The 23,556-nt window shown below is 39.2% G+C and overlaps 1 protein-coding gene across 2 annotated transcripts in view; it reads right to left on the reverse strand.

Moving 5' to 3' along the window:
• Elapor2 (endosome-lysosome associated apoptosis and autophagy regulator family member 2) overlaps nucleotides 1–23,556 on the reverse strand; it is a 201,040-nt gene that overhangs the window by 40,196 nt on the left and 137,288 nt on the right. For both annotated transcript variants that reach the window (XM_021162113.3, XM_029477444.2), the window contains 10 exons: nucleotides 23,318–23,404; nucleotides 21,047–21,152; nucleotides 20,110–20,262; nucleotides 19,397–19,485; nucleotides 13,525–13,705; nucleotides 12,861–12,989; nucleotides 6,628–6,718; nucleotides 5,910–6,012; nucleotides 3,445–3,582; nucleotides 312–575 (listed from right to left, as the gene is read on the reverse strand). In XM_021162113.3, coding sequence (XP_021017772.1) covers nucleotides 312–575; nucleotides 3,445–3,582; nucleotides 5,910–6,012; nucleotides 6,628–6,718; nucleotides 12,861–12,989; nucleotides 13,525–13,705; nucleotides 19,397–19,485; nucleotides 20,110–20,262; nucleotides 21,047–21,152; nucleotides 23,318–23,404 — 1,341 coding nt within the window. The remainder of the gene's footprint in view (nucleotides 1–311; nucleotides 576–3,444; nucleotides 3,583–5,909; nucleotides 6,013–6,627; nucleotides 6,719–12,860; nucleotides 12,990–13,524; nucleotides 13,706–19,396; nucleotides 19,486–20,109; nucleotides 20,263–21,046; nucleotides 21,153–23,317; nucleotides 23,405–23,556) is intronic.

The raw sequence follows: 23,556 nt of genomic DNA on the forward strand, positions 1-23,556 counted from the left end.
TTGTAATGCTGTACACCAGGAGTATTGCTTCCCCAGGCACTCCTACACCCAGCTCACAGGATAGCTCCTCCTATCTTGGAAATGCACAAGATATCAATTTTAGTATTTTTGAAAAAATTCTTATGAAACATTTTCCCTCATGTTTTGTCAGTAGTAACCAGCATTTCCACAGCATAAATTCAGAGCTCAATTAATGTAAGAGAAGAGGAAACAGGAACGAGAATGGCAGAGCATTTTCCAGCATCAATAGCAACTCCACCATCTCTGCCTCCGCCACCCCAGAGGGAGTAACTGGACAGCCACTCCCTTACCTGGGTGCTTTTACTTCCAGGCCCACACGGAATGCAAGCTTCCTTGCCATAGACCTGGTGGATGGACAGGTAGGTGTCAGCTGGACACTCCTTGCACTGGTTGGTTTCTTTCTCAATGTAGTGGCCTGGGGGGCAGGGTACACACGATGAGGCCGACTGCTCAGAACCCAGGGCACAGGCACGACATGACGCTGCTACCCCATCAACTGCATTCGTGGCTGTGATAGAATAAATCTTCACCACATCATTGATGAATCGTCTGTTCTAGAAAGAGAGCAGAAAGATTGGCATCTGCCTTGGAGGGCAACTGCATGAGCAAGTTATGTTTTTGTTGACACCACCAGAATAAACAGTGTTCCAGACTGACAGCTTGAGTAACAGTGGGTTACCTTCACTCCCATTCAGTAGTTCTAAATAAAAGCCCTTACATCTTGACATTAGAAGCCACTTTCTATAACCACTGAATTCCAGATGTGTTGCTGCAGCTGACATCAGACACATCATAATTGGCACTGGCACAGTGATAGACTGTATCCAAGACAATAGCAGAGTAGCTTGATATCTCACCTTGGTTTACCCAGGCATAACTCTTAATGAAACGGTCTGATGCTGAAAGTCTGGACGTGTGGAAAATCTTGGAAGGTAAGGTCCTCTTTTCATCACTCAAACACTGTGTGATACTGAGAGACCCATTCTGAGCATTTCTTTCCTTCTCCAGCCCTTCTCCTAAGCAATGCATTTGAATTTCTATCAAAAGGATGTCAAAGGAGCAAGCAAGATGCTGAATCATGCCTCATTTTTTTCCTCTTGTCATATAAGATTAATTAAGGTCAGGTTTTTGTCACCCTAGTGTACAATGTCACATCTGACTACTCAATGCTCTTCTGAACCAAGATGAAAAGACAAAGAGGGAGCTGGCAAGATGGCTCAGCGGGTAAGAGCACTGACTGCTCATCCGAAGGTCCTGAGTTCAATTCCCAGCAACCACATGTTGACTCATAACCACCCATAATGAGATCTGATGGCCTCTTCTGGTGCATCTGAAGACAGCTACAGTGTACTTATGTATAATAATAAATAAATCTTTAAAAAAAGAAAAGACAAAGAGAAGATGGAGTTCCATCTGTGTTCACCCCCTCATGTTTATATTCTGAACACTAAATAATAACCCCCCAAGGAACAATGAAGTCATGAAAAATCTGGGGACTTGCTTCCCACTGATAATCTGAATAGAAAAGAGAAAAATGAACCACACGTGCCACCACAGCAATGAAGCTACTCCCAGCAAAGATCCACCTTGTTCTCATTTTCAGCAAGTCACATCTGTGGAGATACACAACAAATAACATGCCTGAGACTAGGGACATGGTACAGTGGCAAGGTGCTTATGTCACAAGCATCATGACCTGAGTTTGGCTCCCAAGCAATCAGATAAAAACTGGGTATGGCACCATGGGCTTCTAATCCCAGTGATTGGCACTGGGTGGCACAGAGGCAGATATCCTGGAGGCTCTCTAGCCTGCTAGTCAAGCCACAATAGCTGTTGCTAGATTTTTCTGACAGTTCCTGTTTCAAAAAAATAATGTTGAGATTAGATGACTTCCAATGCTGTTTCTGATCTACATACAGACACACATTCACAGATATACAAGCACAGTCAAAAGATAGCACACACACATGTATGTACCCCCCCACACATACACTCCAAAATACATACATATATGCATATATACCAGCTCTGCTAATATTGACACATCTAGAGATGATTAGGTCTATGCTAACAATGAAAATCAAAGAAAGAAAGGCAATGGTTGGCTGTGTTCTACCATTCCATATACAAATGCATTCTTTCTAAAACAAGACAGCATCATAATGAAAAACACAAACCCACAGTAGTCAATGACGCTTAAGCAAATATTCCTGGTCGGATAAAGGAGAAGGAGGCTAGGAAGCTTCTCAGGCTCCTAAAGACTTAAAAACTAAGGCTTAAGTAAAGACAAAATTGAATTTTCTTATAAGCTTCAACAACTGTATTTGCTCATCACTCAAAATAAAAGAGGTCTGTTGTTATTCCACCCATTTCATACATTCGTATTCTCAAAAAAATTAAAAATTGTGATTTTATACCAATTTACTATATAACAAGATGACAGACTCAAATTACTGTCGGTTTTATATACATCACCACAAGTGAGCATCAGCTTTGCATTGTAAAAGAAATAAAACTATGGGATTATATTATCTTGTATAGTGAGTGTAATACTGTGTACATCTCATGGTGGAACTTTAAGGTTCTCTGGATGGAATTTATAGTATCCTATGTACGGTGGGTGTTAGCATTCTGTAAAGAGAAGGGGGTCATATTCTATGGATGTGTGGTATAGGGGAAGGGGGTACCTCAGCAGGCCCATGCATCCCTTCCCCCTGAGCGACCAGCCACATGATGGTAAAGTATAGAATAGTTTATTCAGGGCATGGAGAGGGGAGTTAAGAGGATAGTAAAGGCAGAGAAAGACAGACAGATGAGACAGAGACAGAGAAAGTAGAAAAGTAGAGGAGTAGAGGCTGGCCATGAGCACATGGAGAGAGGTGGGGGGAAGGGAAACAGAGAAAGAGCAAGAGAGAAACAAGAGACCAAGAGAGCAAGAGGGTGAGGAAGGGGTGCAGCCCCTTTTATAGTGGCCTGACCAGGCTTACCTGGCTGTTTCCAGGTAACTGTAGGGTGGAGTTTAGACAGAATGCTAACATACAGGTTATGGTGCTCTACACAGGAAATCGTAATTTCATTCTTTTGATCTCACATCTCCATTATAGTATTCATAATGCCCATATGAAGCTTATAGTACACTTACAAAGGGCTTGTATTGTACCTTTAAACGATTTATGGGCTCCAGGATTCAGGTCAGAATGTGTTTATACGGAAAGCACAGCTGACCGGCACATAGCTTGTGATGAGCTCAACAGAGTTCATATCAACTTGTGTAGAGTACACATGCTCTTTCAATCTCGCAATGCTGTATATGGGGCGCAGGATGCTTCTGTGTACAACTTCTAGTGTCTACAGAAGACATCATTATGCTCTGAATGGAGATGATACCCACGGGTAACGAGTAAGCAAATGGTTGGGACTTACATCTTGACCTTGGTTTGTCCTCTGGAACGCCCATGTAAATGTAAACGTTGCATTCTTGAATATGACATGCGTGTAAGCTTGCTTTTCTTTGGTTCCTCCCCATGATTCCACCACATTGGTGCTTTTTCTATTTATATCCTAAAACAGTAGGGAAATATTTACAAAGAACACAAACTCGTTATTAATGCAAATCCATATCCATTACAAAGATGTACTTTTATTTGGAGAAAGCTGTATAGGATTGATGACAGTTTCCTGCTGCACACGACCTGTTCTAAAAATACAACTCATAAAACTCCCACAAACACACTGTCAACAAAATGTGAAAGAAATCCCATGTATCTGTGTGTTTAAGACACGCACTTAGAAAACATAGAAGGGAAACTTTCTCAGAGTCCCTAGGGAAAACTTCTAGGCTCCTCACTGAATAAAAGGCTTCCCATTTGGAACATTTTTCTTTGAGAGACTCTCACAGAACCATTTATGTAGACATTCTAAGTTTCCCTCTGAATTGTACTTACTACAGATTCATCCAAGTGAAAGCTAACCAGCTATCCCGTGCTCATTAAATACTCTCTGGATAGTATCTGAAGTCCATGAAGTTTCATTTATAAACTACTTTATTTATGATTTTCTTAGCTAAATTTAGGAAAAGAATCATGCAGATTTGAGATATACCAAATAATACACTGCCATTAACATGACCTGAAAACAAGTACAATAACCAATACAATAGTTTAATTTATTTGAAATGAAAACAAAGGTTAAGTCTGAAGTTTTAAGTCAAGCTTCCCTTTAGAATTTCTGATAAATAACTTGTTTTTATTAGTTATTTGGCATATTGGATATACACTGGCATGGCCTCAAAATTTATCTCTTCTGATAATAAAGAAAGAAGGATCAAAGATATTATTAAGCAATCAAATATAGAAACAGTATGGAAAAATGATGTCCACATATTACATTAATTTCATTACCAAATAACTAAATTATCATACTTGGCACTTTCAAAAATCATTAAATATTGTTCCGAGTTACATTGTAAAGTGTTATTTGATATCCAAAGCATTATTATTTGTGATTTAATTTGACAACTCAAAACTCTTATGATAAAACAAATCACTTAAAGACTAAAAAGAAGAATGTTATCAGGCTCTGCTATAAGCTACATCTCTACAATGATTTGTAACATGTAAGCTTGGCATGGTGGTACCCTCAGGAGGATGGTTCATTGTAATCACAAGGTTAAATAGTGAGAGCTTGTCTCAGTAAACAGATTCAGTTGAGATAGATTTTTAAAAAGAAGAGGACACAGAATTGGTGATGGGAAAGTACTGGGGGAGAATAGAGGTGGAAACAGGAATTGGGATATGATCAAAATAATCATATACATGTGTGTGAAATTATCAAAGAATAAATTAAATGTCATTGGAGACAGAATAACTGTTAAGACCAGGAGGATAGGGAAAAGATGTCAGAATGAAACAGTTTTGTGTATGCAATTTAAAAATTTTTTTTAACAAAAAAATGAGGGAAAAAGATAAGGGGAAAGGGAGGAATGTGGTTGATGTTAACTATTATTATTACTCATAGAGATGATGTGACAGCAGCATAAATGAGAGGAGATGGAATTGGGATCACCAAACTGGTCCAGAGAGGAGAGGAAACTGAATGTCGCCAACAGCTTCATAGGCTAAAGACAGAAAGCCCCTGCTGGGGCACTGAGGACTCATGGGTATGAGGCAGATGACTATTGGAGATCATCTATGACCTTTCGCTGCCTACATGTCAGACTTTAGCAATCACACATAAAATGTTTAAATATTCACTCAGTTTAGATATCATAGAAAAATTCTTTAAGACAAAAAGTTCACTAGAGACAAACTAAAAACACACCAAAGTAGAACTATAAAGTCACCATTTAGCTAAAATGATAAAATTTCAGCCAACAAATATTTAAAATGTCCATGTGATCTCAGTGTATTTGAATTGCTACATTTCTCAAGTTAGGATTTGAAAATTAAGTCACATCTAGAAAACAAAAAGCAGATTTGACTTGAACATAGTAAACTCTCTTGCCTAAATGTATTAGATTAAAATAGGAAGTTTTGCCTTCTTTCCTGTACTCTTATGTGCCCATTATTTTCTGCTGCCCCTTGCTAATACATCTTCCCTTATGATGTTTGCATTGCTAAATAGTTGAGTTATTAGAGGAAGTTTTTATCAGCACACAATAATTTTCTAAAAGTGAGATTGTGTGGCCTTTACCAGTTACCTGGGAACCTTCACCGCGAGGAATGGACACCTACTTGTTGAGCCTAAGGCACAATTCCTAGTAAATTCTTTAGGTATTTTTAAAACATTTTTGGTAAGTTCTAAGAAGGCCAAGAAAACCATCCCTTATCCCAACTTGAAAGACAACAATAACTTGAAACACACTATGAAATCTTCCCTCAATCACTCACCACCATGAAGTACAAAACACAGTCAGCTGAGCAGAGAGTCTCAAACACAAATGTTATCCTTCCCAGTTCCGAACCTGTGGCTCCAGTCATAGACGTTGGTGGTCTGCATGACAGATTAAAATTGCAATATCAATAATATACTCTGAATGCAATTCCAAACAATTAAAATGTGTGTACTCATTAAACTGAAAATCTAGCTCCTCTCTTCAACTAAGCTACCTGAGTGAGAACAGATCCTTCCTTTTGCAGGCTGTATGTCCTCACCCTGTTCTAGATCATGATCACATGCTTGAAGCCCCTGCCTCTGAAGGAAGGAACAGTTTCACACTAGGAAGCCTCAGCATAGGAGACTACAGCAAAGACACACGTGAATGTGTTGGATACTAACTACAAATAGAATTGAGATTAAACAACAAAATACACTCCTGCAAATCACTTAGACTAAGTCTTCTGTGTTAAAGATCAAAGCATTGCGGTTATTACAGGTTTGGTTGTAAATCTCCTAACACATTTCAGCTTTTCCTAAGGAACATACACTACTAACACTTTTAGGTTCTCGGTGACTAATTCCATAGACATTCCAAATGATATCAAACACCATTCTCTGGCATACAGCTGTTTACTTGACAATAAGAACACACTCCACAGAGCCAGTCCTACTTCCCTGTTTCTTTATAGGAGGTGAAGATTCTCACACAAAGGAATCAGCCTCTCTTACTTAAATCCTGGGATGTGCAAGTTTAAGATGAGATAGTCATTGTCAGAGCCTCCAGCTCCACTCCGGATGTGATCTCCAGCCACCTCCCAACCTGAAAATGATAAAAGATGCTTTATTAGTCAAATTTCATTAATTAATAACAAAAATGTTACAAATAAGTCAATATAAAAGCCAAATACATATTTATGCTCAAAGTTAGAAGCAATGCAGAAAAATTTCACATTTTAAAATATTAATTATAGACTGCATGCACAAGTACACTTGTAGATATCAATAAAGACATTCCAACTGTACCACTTTGCATACAAGTTAATTAATGTGAGGCTGGTGAGAGTCTTTTCTCAATGAAATATGACTTTTCAAACAGAAACAGATGGTCTTTATCCATTCTGACACACTATGGTGGAAAATTCCCGCTCTGCTGATAACCAATGGAAAACTGAAATTTCAAATTACTTATTAAAGATTTGGGGTCAGGAGTTCTTTTTAGTTTACCATATTGGTATTTCTCAATTTAACTTTTACTAAATGCCAGTAAGTGTGGCATGTGTAGAAGTAGGAAATTTGAGGCATACACATGCTAACAAGTGTCAAGTGATAGTTTTCTGCACAAGAAATTTGGCACAGGAACAATCAATGTGCCACAAGCCAAGATGAGCACTGTAATTGAATAAAGGTGATGTATCCACGGATAGCATCAAGTAAGCTCATTAGCCAAGGGCACTACCTTAGCATTGATGTATCTGTAAACATTATCCATGACTTTGGGAGATATAACACTAACACAGGCATTAATATCAGTACTAGGTTGGCAACTTGGCAATTTTTAAAAATTAGTATGTTGAGTGCACACCAAGAAAACATAGTAAAAATAATGTGTAATCATTCATTAGAGAAATGTTGATAGCTCTGCTGCCTAAAGGCTCCCATGATTGAAAACAAAGAAAAGCAGCTATCAGCTCCTATCTTAAGAGGTAAGTAACCACGGATATGGATCCCTGTGGCCCCAAGAAAGGAGAGTGTCGGTAGTAGGAGAAGAATTTGGGTTTAGAAGATAGTTATATCACAGGAGTAGCAAGGACCAAGACAGCCCATGTAGAACAATCAAATGCCAAGAAAGCAAAGACTGGGGCTGTATTTCTAAGAACACCTCTTTGAATCTCTGAATAACAAGGCACGTGAAAGAAAGCCAAAGAAAAGGCAGAAGGAAATGATTGTGTGTAGGTGTGACTATGCTTCAAGGAGAAAGCCTTAGCTCACATGTTTCAGTATTGCCCAATGCAGAGTCCACCAACATTTTCTCTATCTTGACTAAGAAATACAGATTTTTTTTCACTTACTTTGATTTTTTTAGCGATATCACAAACATTTCTCCATTACAAATCACTGTATTCTGTAACTAATTTTATTTAAGTATATATCTAGTATTCAAAATTTTTTCTCCTGTTTTTCATTCTTATAAGAAATATTAAAATTAACATCTTTGTGTACAACTTCCTTCTTCATATTACCATTAATCCCAGCACTTGGGAGGCAGAGGCAGGCGGATTTCTGAGTTCGAGGCTAGCCTGGTCTACATTGGTATAGATCCCCACAAACATTATTACTGAGTCAGAAGAATAGAAAAACTTTCTGGAAAGGCATTGTCAAATCCCTTTCAATATAGTTTCCATATAATAAAGACACACATAGTACTTCATTCTATCACATTACCTTATATGTGTAATCAATATTCTATTGCTGGAAAGTTACATTATTTCCATTTGCTTTTTTGTAGATAATACCCAATGAACCCATTCATGAACAATCAACTTGTGTCCAACTTTTTAATTTCTCACAGGCAAAATATCAATACACAAAAATTGGCTCTTCTTTCCTAATATACAACGTCATCAAATTCAGACTTGAGAAATATGAAAACATCTCTACTGTGTATCCAAGCCAGTGTGGACATGCCCGCTTTAACTCTCCAGCCAAGAGGGAACTCCCTCCTCAGGCAGTCTGGCTGTCCATGCACTTCCATTTGACCCTGTTGTGTGCTGTTAATTACAAAATGGCACAGGCTCCAGGTCACAAAAACATCTCTTTTCACCTTTGCATTGTTAAAAAATATGGCCTGTGAATACATTGACTGTGAATAAATCAAGTATTGGTGTGAGAACTGGAGTCTTCTACATTTGTCCCTGATAGTCTGCACTAGTGAGCAAACATGCACATGTATGAGGCCTTCTGTAGATTCATCATTTTCCTGTAGATATGCTTCCTTTCCCAATCTTAATTTCCTAATTGATCTTAAATTCCTGACTTCACATTCAATCATAAGACATAAGGGATAACAACTCTCATAGAAAGGTAATTATTGTAGTGTTTCCTGAAGTGGAAATTTCTGGTTTATTCGGAGACTCAGTTGTGTCATGTGATGTTATTCTGGAAACTGTCTTTTTTTTTAAAAAAAAAAACTAGATATTTTCTTTATATAGGTTTCAAATGCTATCCTGAAAGTTCCCTATACCCTTCCCCCACCCTGTTCCCCTACCCACCCACTCCCACTTCTTGGCCCTGGCGTTCCCCTGTACTGGGGCATATAAAGTTTGCAATACCAAGGGGCCTCTCTTCCCAGTGATGGCCGACCAGGCCATCTTCTGCTACATATGCAGCTAGAAACACAAGATCTGGGGGTACTGGTTAGTTCATATTGTTGTTCCACCTGTAGAGTTGCAAACCCCTTCAGCTCCTTGGGTACTTTCTCTAGCTCCTTCATTGAGGACCCTGTGTTCCATCCAATAGATGACTGTGAGCATCCACTTCTGTATTTGCCAGGCACTGGCATAGCCTCATATGAGGCAGTTATACCAGGGTCCCTTAAGCAAAATCTTACTGGCATATGCAATAGTGTCTGGGTTTGGTGGCTGATGGGATGGATCCCTGGGTGGGGTAGTCTCTGGATAGTCCATCCTTTCGTCTTAGCTCAAAACTTTGTCTCTGTAACTACTTTCATGGGTATTTTGTTCCCTATTCTAAGAAGGAATGAAGTATCCACTTGTTGGTCTTCCCTCTTCTTGATTTTCTTGTGTTTTGCAAATTGTATCTTGGGTATTCTAAGTTTCTGGGCTAATATCCACTTATCAGTGAGTGCATATCTAATGACTTCTTTTGTGATTGGGTTACCTCACTAAAGATGATATCCTCCAGATACATCCATTTGTCCAAGAATTTCATAAATCCATTGTTTTTAATAGCTGAGTAAATGTACCACATTTTCTGTATCCATTCCTCTGTTGAGGGGCATCTGGGTTCTTTCCAACTTCTGGCTATTATAAATAAGGCTGCTATGAACATAGTGGAGCATGTGTTCTTATTACCAGTTGGAACATCTTCTGGGTATATGCCCAGGAGAGGTATTGCTGGATCTTCTGGTAGTATTATGTCCAATTTTCTGAGGAACTGCCAGACTGACTTCCAGAGTGGTTGTACAAGCTTGCAATCCCACCAACAATGGAGGAGTGTTCCTCTTTCTCCACATCCTTACCAGCATCTGCTGTCACCTGGGTTTTTGATCTTAGCCATTCTGACTGGTGTGAGGCGGAATCTCAGGGTTGTTTTGATTTGCATTTCCCTGATGATTAAGGATGTTGAAATTTTTTTCAGGTGCTTCTCAGCCATTTGGTATTCCTCAGTTGAGAATTCTTTATTTAGCTCTGTACCCCATTTTTAATGGGGTTATTTGAATTTTTGGAGTACAGTTTCTTGAGCTCTTTGTATACATTAGATATTAGTCCCCTATCAAATTTAGGATTGGTAAAAATCCTTTCCCAATCTGTTGGTGGCCTTTTTGTCTTATTGACAGTGCCTTTTGCCTTACAGAAGCTTTGCAATTTTATGAGGTCCCATTTGTCAATTCTTGATCTTACAGCACAGGGCATTGCTGTTCTGTTTAGTAATTTTTCCCCTGTGCCCATATCTTTGAGGCTTTTCCCCACTTTCTCCTCTATTCATTTCAGTGTCTCTGGTTTTCAACAAATCGTGCTGGCACAACTGGCGGTTATCATGTAGAAGAATACGAATTGACCCATTCTTATCTCCTTGTACAAAGCTCAAGTCTAAGTGGAAACTGTGTTTTGAGAGGATGTTTATGCTGGAGCAGACACGTGGGAGAATGTTTTACGAAGAGCAGACACGTGGTGTTTTTCTGCAGACAGCCTGGAAAAGGGGCATGTGATGCTTTCGTAGAGCCCATATTTGAAAAAGCACATGTTTGGGAAAAATAAGTATAGCCCAACGGACAGTGGACAGCACTAGATAGTATTGGTACACCTTGCGATTCTTTGCTAGTCATCTTTTGTCATGACTTCACAGAGAAACACACCAAAAACTTCTGGTGGTGCTCCAGTGGCTTCTTGCTGCTTCTGTGGACTCAAGCTGATTAGCAGAGTCTTGCAGTTCCTTCTGGGTCAACCTGTCATTGCTGATTTGTGAATGGTGTTTACGAGTGGATCAACCTGCCACTGCCAATTCATGTGACTTGAACTGCTGATATCCTGACAATGCAGACTGGATTTGCTCCAAAGAAACATTTCTAAACAAGTGCACATCCTCCTTTGTCCTGTCAACCTTTCCTTTCTGCTTCCTTCAATAAAGAACACTTCCTATTTAATATATATCACATCTTGGTCTTTCACTCATCTGTTTACTCAAAATTATTCAAGCCTCCATTTTTTCCCATTGATCTCTACACTCACATGAACTTTCATATCCTATGACCCAAATCTCTTTGAGAGAGATACTGATTCAAAGTATGCAATTTTAAAACTATGTAAACCCAGAGACAAGGATCAAATGTAAGATGGAGAAAAGTAAGCTGACGGAAATGATGGTGAGCGACAAGGGGAAGGGTGGACTCCGTTGTTTACTCCTTTTTACATTGTTTACTCTTGTTCTTTAGAATGCCTGCTAAACAACAACTTTTCAGATTTCAAAATGAATGTGACCAGCAAGGAGTGTTGAAAGAATGTTAGCAACTGTCCTGTAGAACTCTGCTGCAAGTCTTCAGCAAGTGGGATTTAATGGCATCTTAAGAACATAGCTAGGGACTTCGCTGAAAATCGGAATTTGAAATCTTTCACCCTTTACCATGCATGACCCAGTACTGAGCCAGATCAAAAGGATTTAGTAACTTACTACTCTTTAAAACACCAAATGATGTAAGATGCTGTCACCCTCCTTGGGACATCATTTAAAATCTTTCACCCTCTACCATGACCCAGTGCTAAGCCAAACCAAAAGGATTTAGTAACTTATTGCTCCAAATGATTTAAGGTATTGTCACCCTCCTTGGGACATCTCTTCTGGTGTTTGTGACTTTAAACATGAAGTTCAATATCTACTTGAAAAGTGACTACATAAAACACCAGGTTAATACATCAGCATGTCCCCATCCAACCCCTCCTGCACACATCCGTCCTTGGGAAATAAGCTCTACCACTTTATACCTTTTCTATCTTAGCACCACCATTTTGAGGTGCGAGAGTAACGCTGGCACAGAAGTCATTTTTCCCTCTTCACAGCTTAATGGCTAAAAGCTTTTCCTTACCATGGATTTTAGCAACTTCAGTGTACAATTTATGCTCTCTCTTTATTGAGTTGAGAACTTTTGCATTTTCAGCTGAAAGGGTGGGAGGGAGGGAGGGAACCAGGGCCTGATGGATTTTCTTTGGCATGTTCTTTTTGTGTGTTTGTGGTTTGAAGTTATTATTGAGAGAGTTATTTAAACACAGATATTGTGAAACCTGGGCACTGAATCTAAAAACCAAGATGGCTACTAAGTCACTAATGGACAGGAAGCAGATGTAACCACACAAAGGAGTCATTCACATCCTAGGCTTGAAAGGAAAAAGAATATGGCATGAGGTTCCATTGACTATTAAGAACACTTGACCACTTAAAACTTAAAAGTATTTGTTTCTGTAGTTTTCTAATTGGTATTTATAAACTGCTATTGACTATGGAAAGCTGAAACTAAAGGAAGTGGAGCCACGAAAAGGGGAGAAGCACCATGGTTGTGATTGCTTTAGGAAAGGCATCTGATTGGTTGCTTGAGTTTTATATAAGGGCTGGAAGATGAACACACAGCCAAGTAAGACCAAGTTCCTCACAAATATGTCTGGTATGTCTAAAAAGCTAAAAACGAGTGGTGTCTTCGCTGCCACAACAGTTAATGTAGAATCCAAGCTCACCGTTCATTCCATCGCACTTGGAATTCCCAACGTTGAAGCAGGAAGTTTTCATGTTGGCAGGGAGGACATTCCACCATTTATATTCAAACCCAAGTGCTGGCTCTGTTCCGGCTGGACATGACTTGCATTCTGCAGAAAATGAGTGAGTATATGCAATCACATTAGACTGCATCTGAACAGCTTTCTCTGAACCAAGCACCTCTGCACTAAAATTACCAGACAGATATGAGGGACAGATGTTACATTACCATCAATTCCCTTAGCAATATTTTCAAAATGGATCTGGAAAAATTTTCTAGATACAGTATGGATGCACATGTACATATTTGGTGGGTTTTATTTGTACAGTGCTTCATATTATGCTTAATTTGGTGAGTGAGTGGTTATCCATGGTTACCCAATAGGATAGGGTTGGCTTTCAGAGACTAAAATATATTATTGTTAAAGGAGACGGCCATACACACAAAACACCAGTAAGACTGTTCTCGTCAGATAAGTCACCATGGCCTAAGAGTCCCGTTATCAACATTTCTCAATACCTCTTCATTTCAACAAAGTAAGAAATGTGTCTTCTAAAAAATTTTCAAAAAAAGCACTAGAGAACAAGATCGCAAGTCTATAGGGAATGTTTTACTGATCGTGCAATTCATGATAGACACCCTACCCTTTGTTCCATCTGAAAACGTCCCCGGAGGGCAGGGATGGCAAGAAGAGGATCCATTGTTATAGAATCCTGGGTTGCAAGGAGGACAATCCTTCTTCTCTCCAGAAGGGGGCAGCCTAATAGCATCTGTGAGGTCCTCCCTGCATATTTTTGGCTCTATCCACTTGTACATTATCTGTGTCTGAGAAAAAAAAAAATAAAAGAGCTTTTAAAATTAAAACTAAAAGTAAATCGTGCAATATCTTTACGACAAAGATGCTAAATTGACAAGCTAAAGAATTAACAGTGGAGAACAGAAGAGAGGGCTGAGAGAATCTAAACAGTGAGAAAACAATGAGAGAAAAAGAGACAACTTTCATTAATACAATATGGAGAAAAATAGGTAGGAAAATAACCATTATGTATGTGTGTGTGTGTGCATGTACATATGAAGATGTCTTTCATAATTGCTACCTACCTTCTTTTAATGTGAGAGAGAAAGTGTGTAAGTGTGTGTGCGTGTGTGTGTGTGTATGGTGTGTGTGTATATGTGTGTGTGTGTGTGCGTGTGCGTGTGTGTGTATGGTGTGTGTGTATATGTGTGAGTGTGAGTGTATGTGTGTGGGTGTGGGTGAGTGTGTGTGTGTGAGTGTGTGTGAGTGTGTGTGAGTGTGCGTGTGTGTGTGTATGTGTGTGTGTGCGTGTGTGTGTGTATGCGTGTGTGTGTGTATGGTGTGTGTATATGTATGTGTGTGTGCGTGTGTATATGTGTGTGTGTGCGTGTGCGTGTGTGTATGGTGTGTGTGTGTGTGTGTGCGTGTGTGTGTGTGTGTGTGTGTGTAGGTGGAAAAGGAGGGAGGGAATAGGACCTGCAGGAGATGGTTTTTCTTGCACCTTGTAGGGTGCTTCGTGGTAAATGACTTCACTAGATGAGCCATCTCTCAAGTGACTCCAGGTTATTCTGAGAAACAGATTCTCACTAGACCTAAAGCTTATCGATTCAGCTAGACTGGCTGGCCAGCCAGTCCCACTGGTCCTCCTGTCTTTACTTCCCCAGTTCTGGGAATACAGGAGTGGAGTACTACATTCATTTTTTTAATGTGAGTTCTAGACAACCATGCTTGTGTGGTAAGCACTCTACCAAGTGAGCCAGCTCCCTAGTCCCTGGGAACAATCAATACATTGCGCTAGCTTTTAACCTAAGCAGTAAAAACCCTTACAATACAGACAGCATGCTTCATATCACAAATCCCTCCTTAAGGTATAAACAACTGCCAGATGCTCATCTCTGAACACATGCATATGAACAACAATATACAGACCAGACCATGCAGGTCTGTGTACATTTACACAAACAAATAATTTAAAAAGAGCAAGCGAATGTGAGCAAGGAGAGGTATTTGAGGTGAGGTTTGCAGGGAGGAAAGGAAAGGGAGAAATGATGCAGTTATTTTATGATTTCAAAAATAACAGCAAACAAATGCTGCCCTTGCGTCTGCTCACTTCCATGTGTAGCCAGCAATATCTTGCTTGATTACTGGCTAGCTCCACTGCTCCCTTCCTTGACTTCCGCCACAGCCTTTCTTATCACACTTTGCATGGAGTAATCATCAAAGAAAAATATTATTTTTCAAAAAGAATATATGAAACTTTATGTACAATCCTAATAATTCATAAGTATTAGTAGTTCCCAAGTCCTTTTCAATAATAAGAATTGTAGCTAATAAAAAAAATAATTAACCAAAAAAAAAAAAAAAAAGAATTGTAGCTAAACTATTCTCTCCAGAAGCTCTTATGGCCTTCTCTATGTGCTCTGAGCATCAGGACAAATACACCCTTCTGCTCTCTATGAGAGCACTCGATTACAGCCCTTCTCATTATCCTACTTTACACAAAACAGAATTTAAAAAAATGTGGTAACTCAACTACACCCCAAAAGCTGGCCATGCTAAAATTAGTTATTCTTAGTTAAAAAGCAGGATAATAGATAGGTTAGTTGTCCTAAAACAAAACTGGAATGTGAACACTGGTAGGTGGAGTATTCCAGCAAAAATACAACAACCAATATTGGAGCTACATAGAGGTTTTTAGAAGAGACAGTAACTGTTCCTTTCATCCAATAAACTTTTGAAAGTATTGTTTGTCCTTTAAAACAACTTCTGCCGTAAGAAGAAGGTTGAAGCTGGAGAACAGGAAACACAGGCAGTCCTTCACCTCTGCTTCTAGTCAGTAAAAACTGTACATAACAGACATTCAACGCCACTCAAGTGAAGCCTTAAATATAACTGTGGAAGATGCGCTATCTGGTATGAAGAAGGATGCTAAGAAAATGGATGTCTCATTAGAATGATAAGTAGTATTATTTTCTTTTTATAGATCCCTTTCCATATTCATTTTATGGTCCATGTCATGACATGTTTAATGCTCTACTTTATGGCTCCACCTCTGTGACCATCTAATAAAACAATGGCCACTCCAGCTAACAACTCCTAAGTAGCTAAAAACATCGAATTAGAAACTATATCAATAAAACGTCTCAACTAGCCCTCAAGAAAGGCAGCATAAAATTCAGAGAATCTAAACAAACAAAGAATTATAGGAGAGACATTGACTTTAAGTCTCCAGTTTAAGTTAAGAAATTAAAAAACTTTTTTTTTGAGATCCTAGTAAGTTCACTAATTTTCTGACTCACATTCATAAAAATGTATGAGCAGCTACATTTGGGGAAATTTTGTTTCTACACAAGAACAGAAAAGATGCCATGTCAGAAAAGAACCTTCCCAGCCTTTTCAGGACACCACTGTCCCCAGGTTTGCAAACAAGGAAAGCTGGGTTTTCAGATTAAAGTTGTACACGCATAGACAGGCCAGATGACAACCTTGGGCGTCATTCTTTTGATTCCATCTACCTTGCCCTGAGATATGGTCTCTCACTGATCTGGAGCTCTACAATCAGGCTAGGCTGTTGGCTGGCCAGCAAATTCTGGGATCTGGCTTTATGTCCCTATCCCTAGAATTACAAACACATGCCACCACACCAGGCTCCTTACATGGGTGTTGGAGACTGAACTTATGCTGTATCATTTTCAAGGTAAGCTCTTTACTAACTAAGCTATATCCCCAGCCCCAGGTTACAGCTATTAAACAACTTACCCAAGAGATGCAAACAGCACCATTAAAGGAGGGCCATTCTGATGAGACTAAAAACAATACAATATGCAAATATATCTGAGAAGCCAAATAACCAGTTTCTTCCAATAAGCAAAGAAGACGTTTAGAAGTTAAAATACACTGTGAACATTTTAACATGGAGAAATCAAGTTACAAGTTCTCTATGATCCATGTTCCTTACAAACCTTCCTGCCACACACAGCAAACTGCTTCTCTGTCTTTCTAACAGAGACATATGTTTCCTAGTGTAGCTGACAGGGAAAGATGCTAATTAATATTAATGATGCTTAGAACCAGATGGCTCACAGTGCAGGTGAGACACCAACAACCAACTCATTCCACAGAAAGTGAGATGCAAACATGAAAAGGTTTTATGAAACCAAACCCCTCTCAACAGAGAAGTTTTACCAGACTAGTGTAAAGATTACAGAAGAGCTACAATATCCATGAGGATTTAGGTTAAACATTAAAAGTGGATCTCTGTGAGCTCAAGGCCAGCCTGCTCTACACAGAGTTCTAGGCCAGCCAAAGCTATGTAGTGAGACTTTGTCTTTAGGAACACTATCAGCCGGGCGTGGTGGCGCACGCCTTTAATCCCAGCACTTGGGAGGCAGAGGCAGGCAGATTTCTGAGTTCGAGGCCAGCCTGGTCTACAAAGTGAGTTCCAGGACAGCCAGAGCTATACAGAAAAACCCTGTCTCGAAAAAACAAAAACAAAAACAAAAACAAAATAAAAAAGAACAACACTATCAACTAATCAGGACCTGCCCCGCCCCCTACCCCTTCCCCCCCCCCGCCGCCCCCCCCCCAGCTCCCAGGGACTAAACCACCAACTAAAAAGTACACACCAAGGGACCCAACTGCATATGTAGCAGAGGATGGCCTTATCTGGCATCAGGGGGAGGGGAGACCCTTGGTCTTGTGAAGGATCAATGCCCAAGCATAGGGGAATGCTAGGGCAGTGAGTTGGGAGTGGGTGGCTGAGTATGTGGGCAAGCACCCTCATAGAAGCAGGGGAGGGAGGGTGGGATGGGGGTTTGCAGGGAAAACAGGAAGGGAGATAATATTTGAAATGTAAATAAATAAAATAAACAATAATTTTTAAAAGGAGTGAACTGAGTTTATGAAACATGGACACATTATTTTCTTCTATACCAAGAACCTATTCTTGACTTATATGAAAGATTCTCTGACTTATATGAAAAACATTTCATGTATATGTTTGCATTCAGCATGCTTGTAAGTGAGTGCTGTGTGTGTGTTCTAAATTATATTTGAATATGAATGACCTTAATTCTATTAGGCAATGTCAGCCAGATATTGTCAGACTGGTCACTGGCATTATACTCACTGATACACTAAATCACTCAGCGATGTAACAAATATGATTTTAATATATTTTCATGTTGTTCAGATAGAATGCATTAATAGATCTCATTCATTCATTCTTCAGTAATACTGAATTAATCGTTGTTACATAGAATAAACTAAATTCACTTTTAACAATAAGTAAGGCAAGTTTAGCTAAGAAAGGTTTATTTTAAAGGTATTACAGACAATACTTTTTATTGCACTTTTAGTGGCAACTCTCTATGTGTACGTTCTAAATTAGCCTCACATGGCATTATCGTAGGGCTACTGACAATCTTACTGTACAACCCTTCATTACTTAATGCTGTTAGCTTGAGTTAACATTCTTATTAAAAATAATAGTGGTATTTCTTATTAAAAATTTCTTCTAATCGCTTTAAATTAGTATATATTCACTTTAACTCAACTCAAAATCCCTTCAAAGTTTTTAAAGGCAAAAAGGAAGTTTCATATTCACATAAATATGAAAAGTACAGATTAGCACTCACAGATACAAAATTAGGAAAGGAAAAATAATATTTGCTGATATCTCCAAAAACTAAATGCCCTGACTAGGGCTGTAAACATATCTGAAGGACACTTTGAACCAATGCCTTCTCATACTCAGCTTCTCATTGGCAGGCCTGGTACTGGCTGAGTCTTTGAGACAATGATGGATCAACAGCAGAGTTTATCTGTGCACTCTGCCCACCCACCCCACCCCACCCCCAGTTAGATGCTGTACATGTGGTAATTACTTTGTGTTTTCTAAGTGCAAGTACACAGTAGTCTACCATAGCCGAATCAGCCTGTGCCTGCACAGCGTCTCTGATAAGATCTGAGTATCTTACAGATCAATACAAGCTACAAGACATCTTCATCTTGTGAGCCATAGTACATACTTCAAACTATCCTCTTCTGGATCATTTGACCTCTGAAAAAAATGTATTTTGTTAAAAAATAGCAATCTGAAAGAATGTATTTATTTTAAAAAATGGTAATAATGTATGGGGTTCTTATAATGGAAAAGGCTAGAAACCTTACTTTGAGCATTTTACGTCTTCCCCTTGAAGCTTCACAAGATAGGGAATAATAACAACCGTGCTTTAAAGATGAAAAAAATGGAGACAGACACAAGATGTTTTTATGAAACAAATACCCTCTAAACAGAGAAGTTTTCCCAAAGTATCATAAAGATTACCAACGAGCTACATACAGCGTCCAGAGAACTAATTGGGAGGTAAAAGCAAAGGCAGTTTGCAACACCTAAACTCTTTGATATCCTCTGTCCTGTCTGCACATACTAGTTACAAACCCCACACTGGGAAGAGAGTTTTATAAACACAGGGTGAGTGAAACACTACTTATTATACCTTTCCTTCTTCGTCACAGGGGGTATGGATCTGGAAATAGTCTTTGGTAGTGCAGGGTGGGCGATCCACACACTCACTGGCTCCTTCCTCTGTAACACATATGCACACAAAGCACTTCAGAAATGGGCCTTTGTGACCATAAGAGAATAGGAACATCAAAATACAAAAGCAAGCTAACATGTTTAAAAAAAAACAGTCACTGTGCTAGAGTAGTTCAGGTAGAGCTAGTCAAGCCTTAAGCAAATAAAGGTTTGTTATTTTCAGTCTCTCTGAAAGGAGGAAAACAATGTTTCTATGATACATCTGCTGTGTGGTGACTTTTTCCAGACGATATTAGATTCCTCCTATTTTGTCAATGAAGACTGGAAGTGTTGAACAAACTTTCTAATTATATTGCTACAGCCTTTATGGTAACAAACTGTGTGAAATTAAAAAGTTAGCTAGACTGATACAAATACCATTTTACAATGGAGTATGGGATAAAGGAAAATCATAAAGGGAGAGAGTCATGCAGAGAAGGACACTGGGATGTCATTTTGTCATTGTCCTCGATTCAACACATATTCACTTCATCCCACTGGTGTGTGATCCACCTTTTTTTTTTTCTCTTTTGATCCACCGTTTTTTTACCATACGCATTCAACCATGGGAAATGGCACCTGATCAGCAATTATCATGGAAAGAGAGGAATAAAAAGTGTCAGTTAGCCTTACCTGAAAACTGGGAGTCCTCCTGACACCTTATGCATTCTTTAGCACCCTTCTCAGAATAGGTGTTTCTGGGACACATCTGGCAGTTAAATGAGCCTGGTTTGTTGCTGAAAGTGCCTGGCTTACATGGAAAACACTCTGAGGTGTATGCCACCCCTGTGTGGAAAGGAAAATGGGGTTTGGAGGGGAGAACCCAGCAGCGCAATAAGCACATTAGCACCTACTTGCTGCTTCTGCAGAGAAGACAAAAAGAACAATAGTAACTTGAACCCACATTCCTTATCTACTTGGAACAAGGAGAGATTGATGGTGTGTGAGCAAGTAGGAATGACCCTAGAAATGGCTACTGGTTGGAAATTCCAGCTTGGTCCAGCAGATGTCCCAATGAGTAATGAGTTAACATCTCCGGAGCAGGCATATGGGATAAGCAAAACATACCAAAGTTTAATAAAGAAGAATTGCTGCTTTGACTAGATACAGTCTACTTGAGAAGGAGCCATGATAGGGTTCATTAGTGGCTCAGCTGCACCAAAAGTGACCCATCTGGCTCAGAAAGGCACAAGAGGTTTAGGAAGCAGCCAGACTCTTATTATTCTTATGTATATAGTAATGATCAGATTAACTAGCATAATTTGCATACCTCTAATGAGTAATGGGCTTTTGTACACAAGTCCACTTCCATTTTATTTAAAAAAAAACACTGAAGACTGTCATTTATTGTCTTTGCTGCTTTATAGCTATTAGATAATTCAGTTTGAGGGCAGAACAGAGAAAACTGATTAATCAATTTGGTGGACATGAAACTAAGGTCTTTAGACATGCATGATGTCTGACATTTGTCTTTATTATAAACACTTAGGTCAGTTAAACCAACAGTTTAACAAATATTTTAACAATAAAATTGGACTAGCGAGTCCTAAGGCACAGAGCTATGAAATACCTTCGATGGTGATATTCTTTACCAGCACGGGCTTCACTGCCTTAGAACCCATAAGGATGCCTGTCGTCCTCCAGTACAGAATATTTGTGCCTGATTTCAGCATTACCTACAGAAAGAAACACAAGACACTTAGGTCAGACGAGCTATTTCTAACCACAGCCAGAAACTACTCCCTTAAAACCTCTTTCAATTCCTTATATAAACACCGTTAAAAATAGAATTAACAAATTTAAATACTCTTAATTTCAGCCTGAGCTTTAATGAAGTTAATTTAAAATTAAAAATACAACAGTGAGACAATCCATACTAATATACTAAGAAGGAAGCTAAGTCAAAACAAAAGATAAATTTGTTTTTACACTTTAAAGTTGTAGCTTATAACCAGAAGGGCTTTATCAGAAAGGGTAAATGAATTTTCACACAAGCATATACTTTGACAGTAATGCTATATTCTTAAGGTATATCTCTGAACTGGAAAGAAAGAGAGAGGGCGCAGGGGAAGGAGGGAGGGAAGAAGGCAGGCAGGCAGACACCATAATGTGGTCCCTAAAGATCCATGTGCTGAAAGCCTGGGCCACAGTGTGGCAGTAGTGAACTTTTCTGAGGAGGGACTGGTGGGAATCCATTTGAGACCATTGCCTCAGAAGTGGCTAATCTGCCCTCACAAAGCAAGTTCCCACAAGAATGCCTGTAATTAAAGAGCAAGCCTGATCTCCACTGCCTTTCTGTTTCACCATATGAGCCCCTTGTACACACTCCCACCATTCTGATGCCACCATCACCAGAGCTGGGAAGATGCAGGTATACAACTTTAAACCTCCAAAACTGAATTAAATCAGCCCTTTAAATTTAGAAAATATCCAACCCTGGGTATTTTGTTCAAAGATAGAAAATGGCCTACCATAGCTTCGTGGCTTCTTAAAACCATTCAATGAGCCACAGTGTGGTGGGAACAAGAGAAAAGGCACTTTTTATGGGTAGCATGATTTAACTCTGGCTTGAGAAGTTAAATGATATTAGCATTTGATTCCTTTGCCACTGGGACATTTCCTACATCAAATCAAGTGAATTTTCTAATACATTTCTTGCTGATGCAGGTGACCAACCCAAAGTTAGGTTTTTGCTTTTTCCTGTGATACCTTTATTCTTCTATATACCCTGGCTGATAAAATTCAAGCTCCACAACATTAAAATCTGCCTGACTATATCTTCCTGCCAGGGATGGGAAGAACGAATGCATTCTGCACGTTCTCTTGTGTTCCTTCTATAAAGGTAAGAACGCCCATTTGCTGCCAAAGCCCCACCCACTGGGCAGTGAGGTGAATGGACCTTAAATAGTACTAATATTGCTTTCAAGCACAGAGGTGAAAAATCCTCCTGAAAGTCTACATTGTGTAAACTCACAGATGAGGCATTTGTATAAAAACAAAGATTGAAATGAGAGTTGGTTATTTAAAGAGAACTCAGGTTTCACATTGGAGGCTCCATCTAGGCCCTTCCTGCCTTCATCTTATCTGATACAGGAAGACTGTTCTCGTTTCTAAAATGAAAGAAAGAGCAGCCACAAAGACACTAAACAAACCATCTACACAAATGCAGGTCTGATTTAGAGCCACGTTTTAAAACCACGCCTCACTCCAAAGGGACAGTGTCACAAATAATACAAGCTATATTAAACATGTCATCAGTGCCTCTTGGACTCAAGCTCTGAATGAGACATGCTGGGCAGAAGTAAAATTTATACTGCTTGACCAGAAAGAATAAAACTTTTACCAACAGGTAGCAAATGTGTAGAAAGTAGGCTGAGCCTCCAAAAGTGGGTATATTTTGTAACAATCAGATGTATCCAATGCTAGGCCCAAAATGCAAACAAACCTGAAAAAAATCACTTTCTAAAAGCGGAAAACATGGAATTAAGTTAATTCATGGTCTAACCAATGATCAGAGGAACTAGTCTATCTCATGTGGCAGATGTATTTGTAAACTTGCACGCTCAAACTTTGTAATGTTTTATATCAGTTTTATCTAACCGTCTAAATCGCTGAGTACCATTGAGATGAGAAAGGGATAGGAAACATTCTAAGGAAAAAGGGAAACAGAAAAATAAGCCGAAATTTTAAATGTCAGTCTATGAGCCGCAAAGGAAGTTTCTTCACTAAATGAAGCTTATCAAAAGTAACCCACCAGGTTATGCATTTTATTTTCGTAGATTGAATGCTTGTAAATAGGAAGGAGAAGAATGGGGTTGGTATCAAAAGGAAAGGGACTTACAGAATGGGAGCCCCATTCTCCATTGTCTGTGAGCTTCACCCACTTGTCTGTGGTGGCATCCATCTCCTGGCACTGGTCATTCTGAATCTGTGAGTCAAACAAAAGGGGTTCAGTGAAGCTCCCGGGATAATAGCTTTCATTCGTTCTATCCGTTCACATACTGCAAGAACACCCTTGAGTCCCTTTTAAACAACAAAGTAAGCAATCTCCAACAAGCAACCAGACCAAGACCACTGAAG

Source organism: Mus caroli, unplaced genomic scaffold (genome assembly GCF_978045245.1).
Source record: "Mus caroli unplaced genomic scaffold, Mus_caroli_1 scaffold_4, whole genome shotgun sequence".
Lineage (NCBI taxonomy): Eukaryota > Metazoa > Chordata > Mammalia > Rodentia > Muridae > Mus > Mus caroli.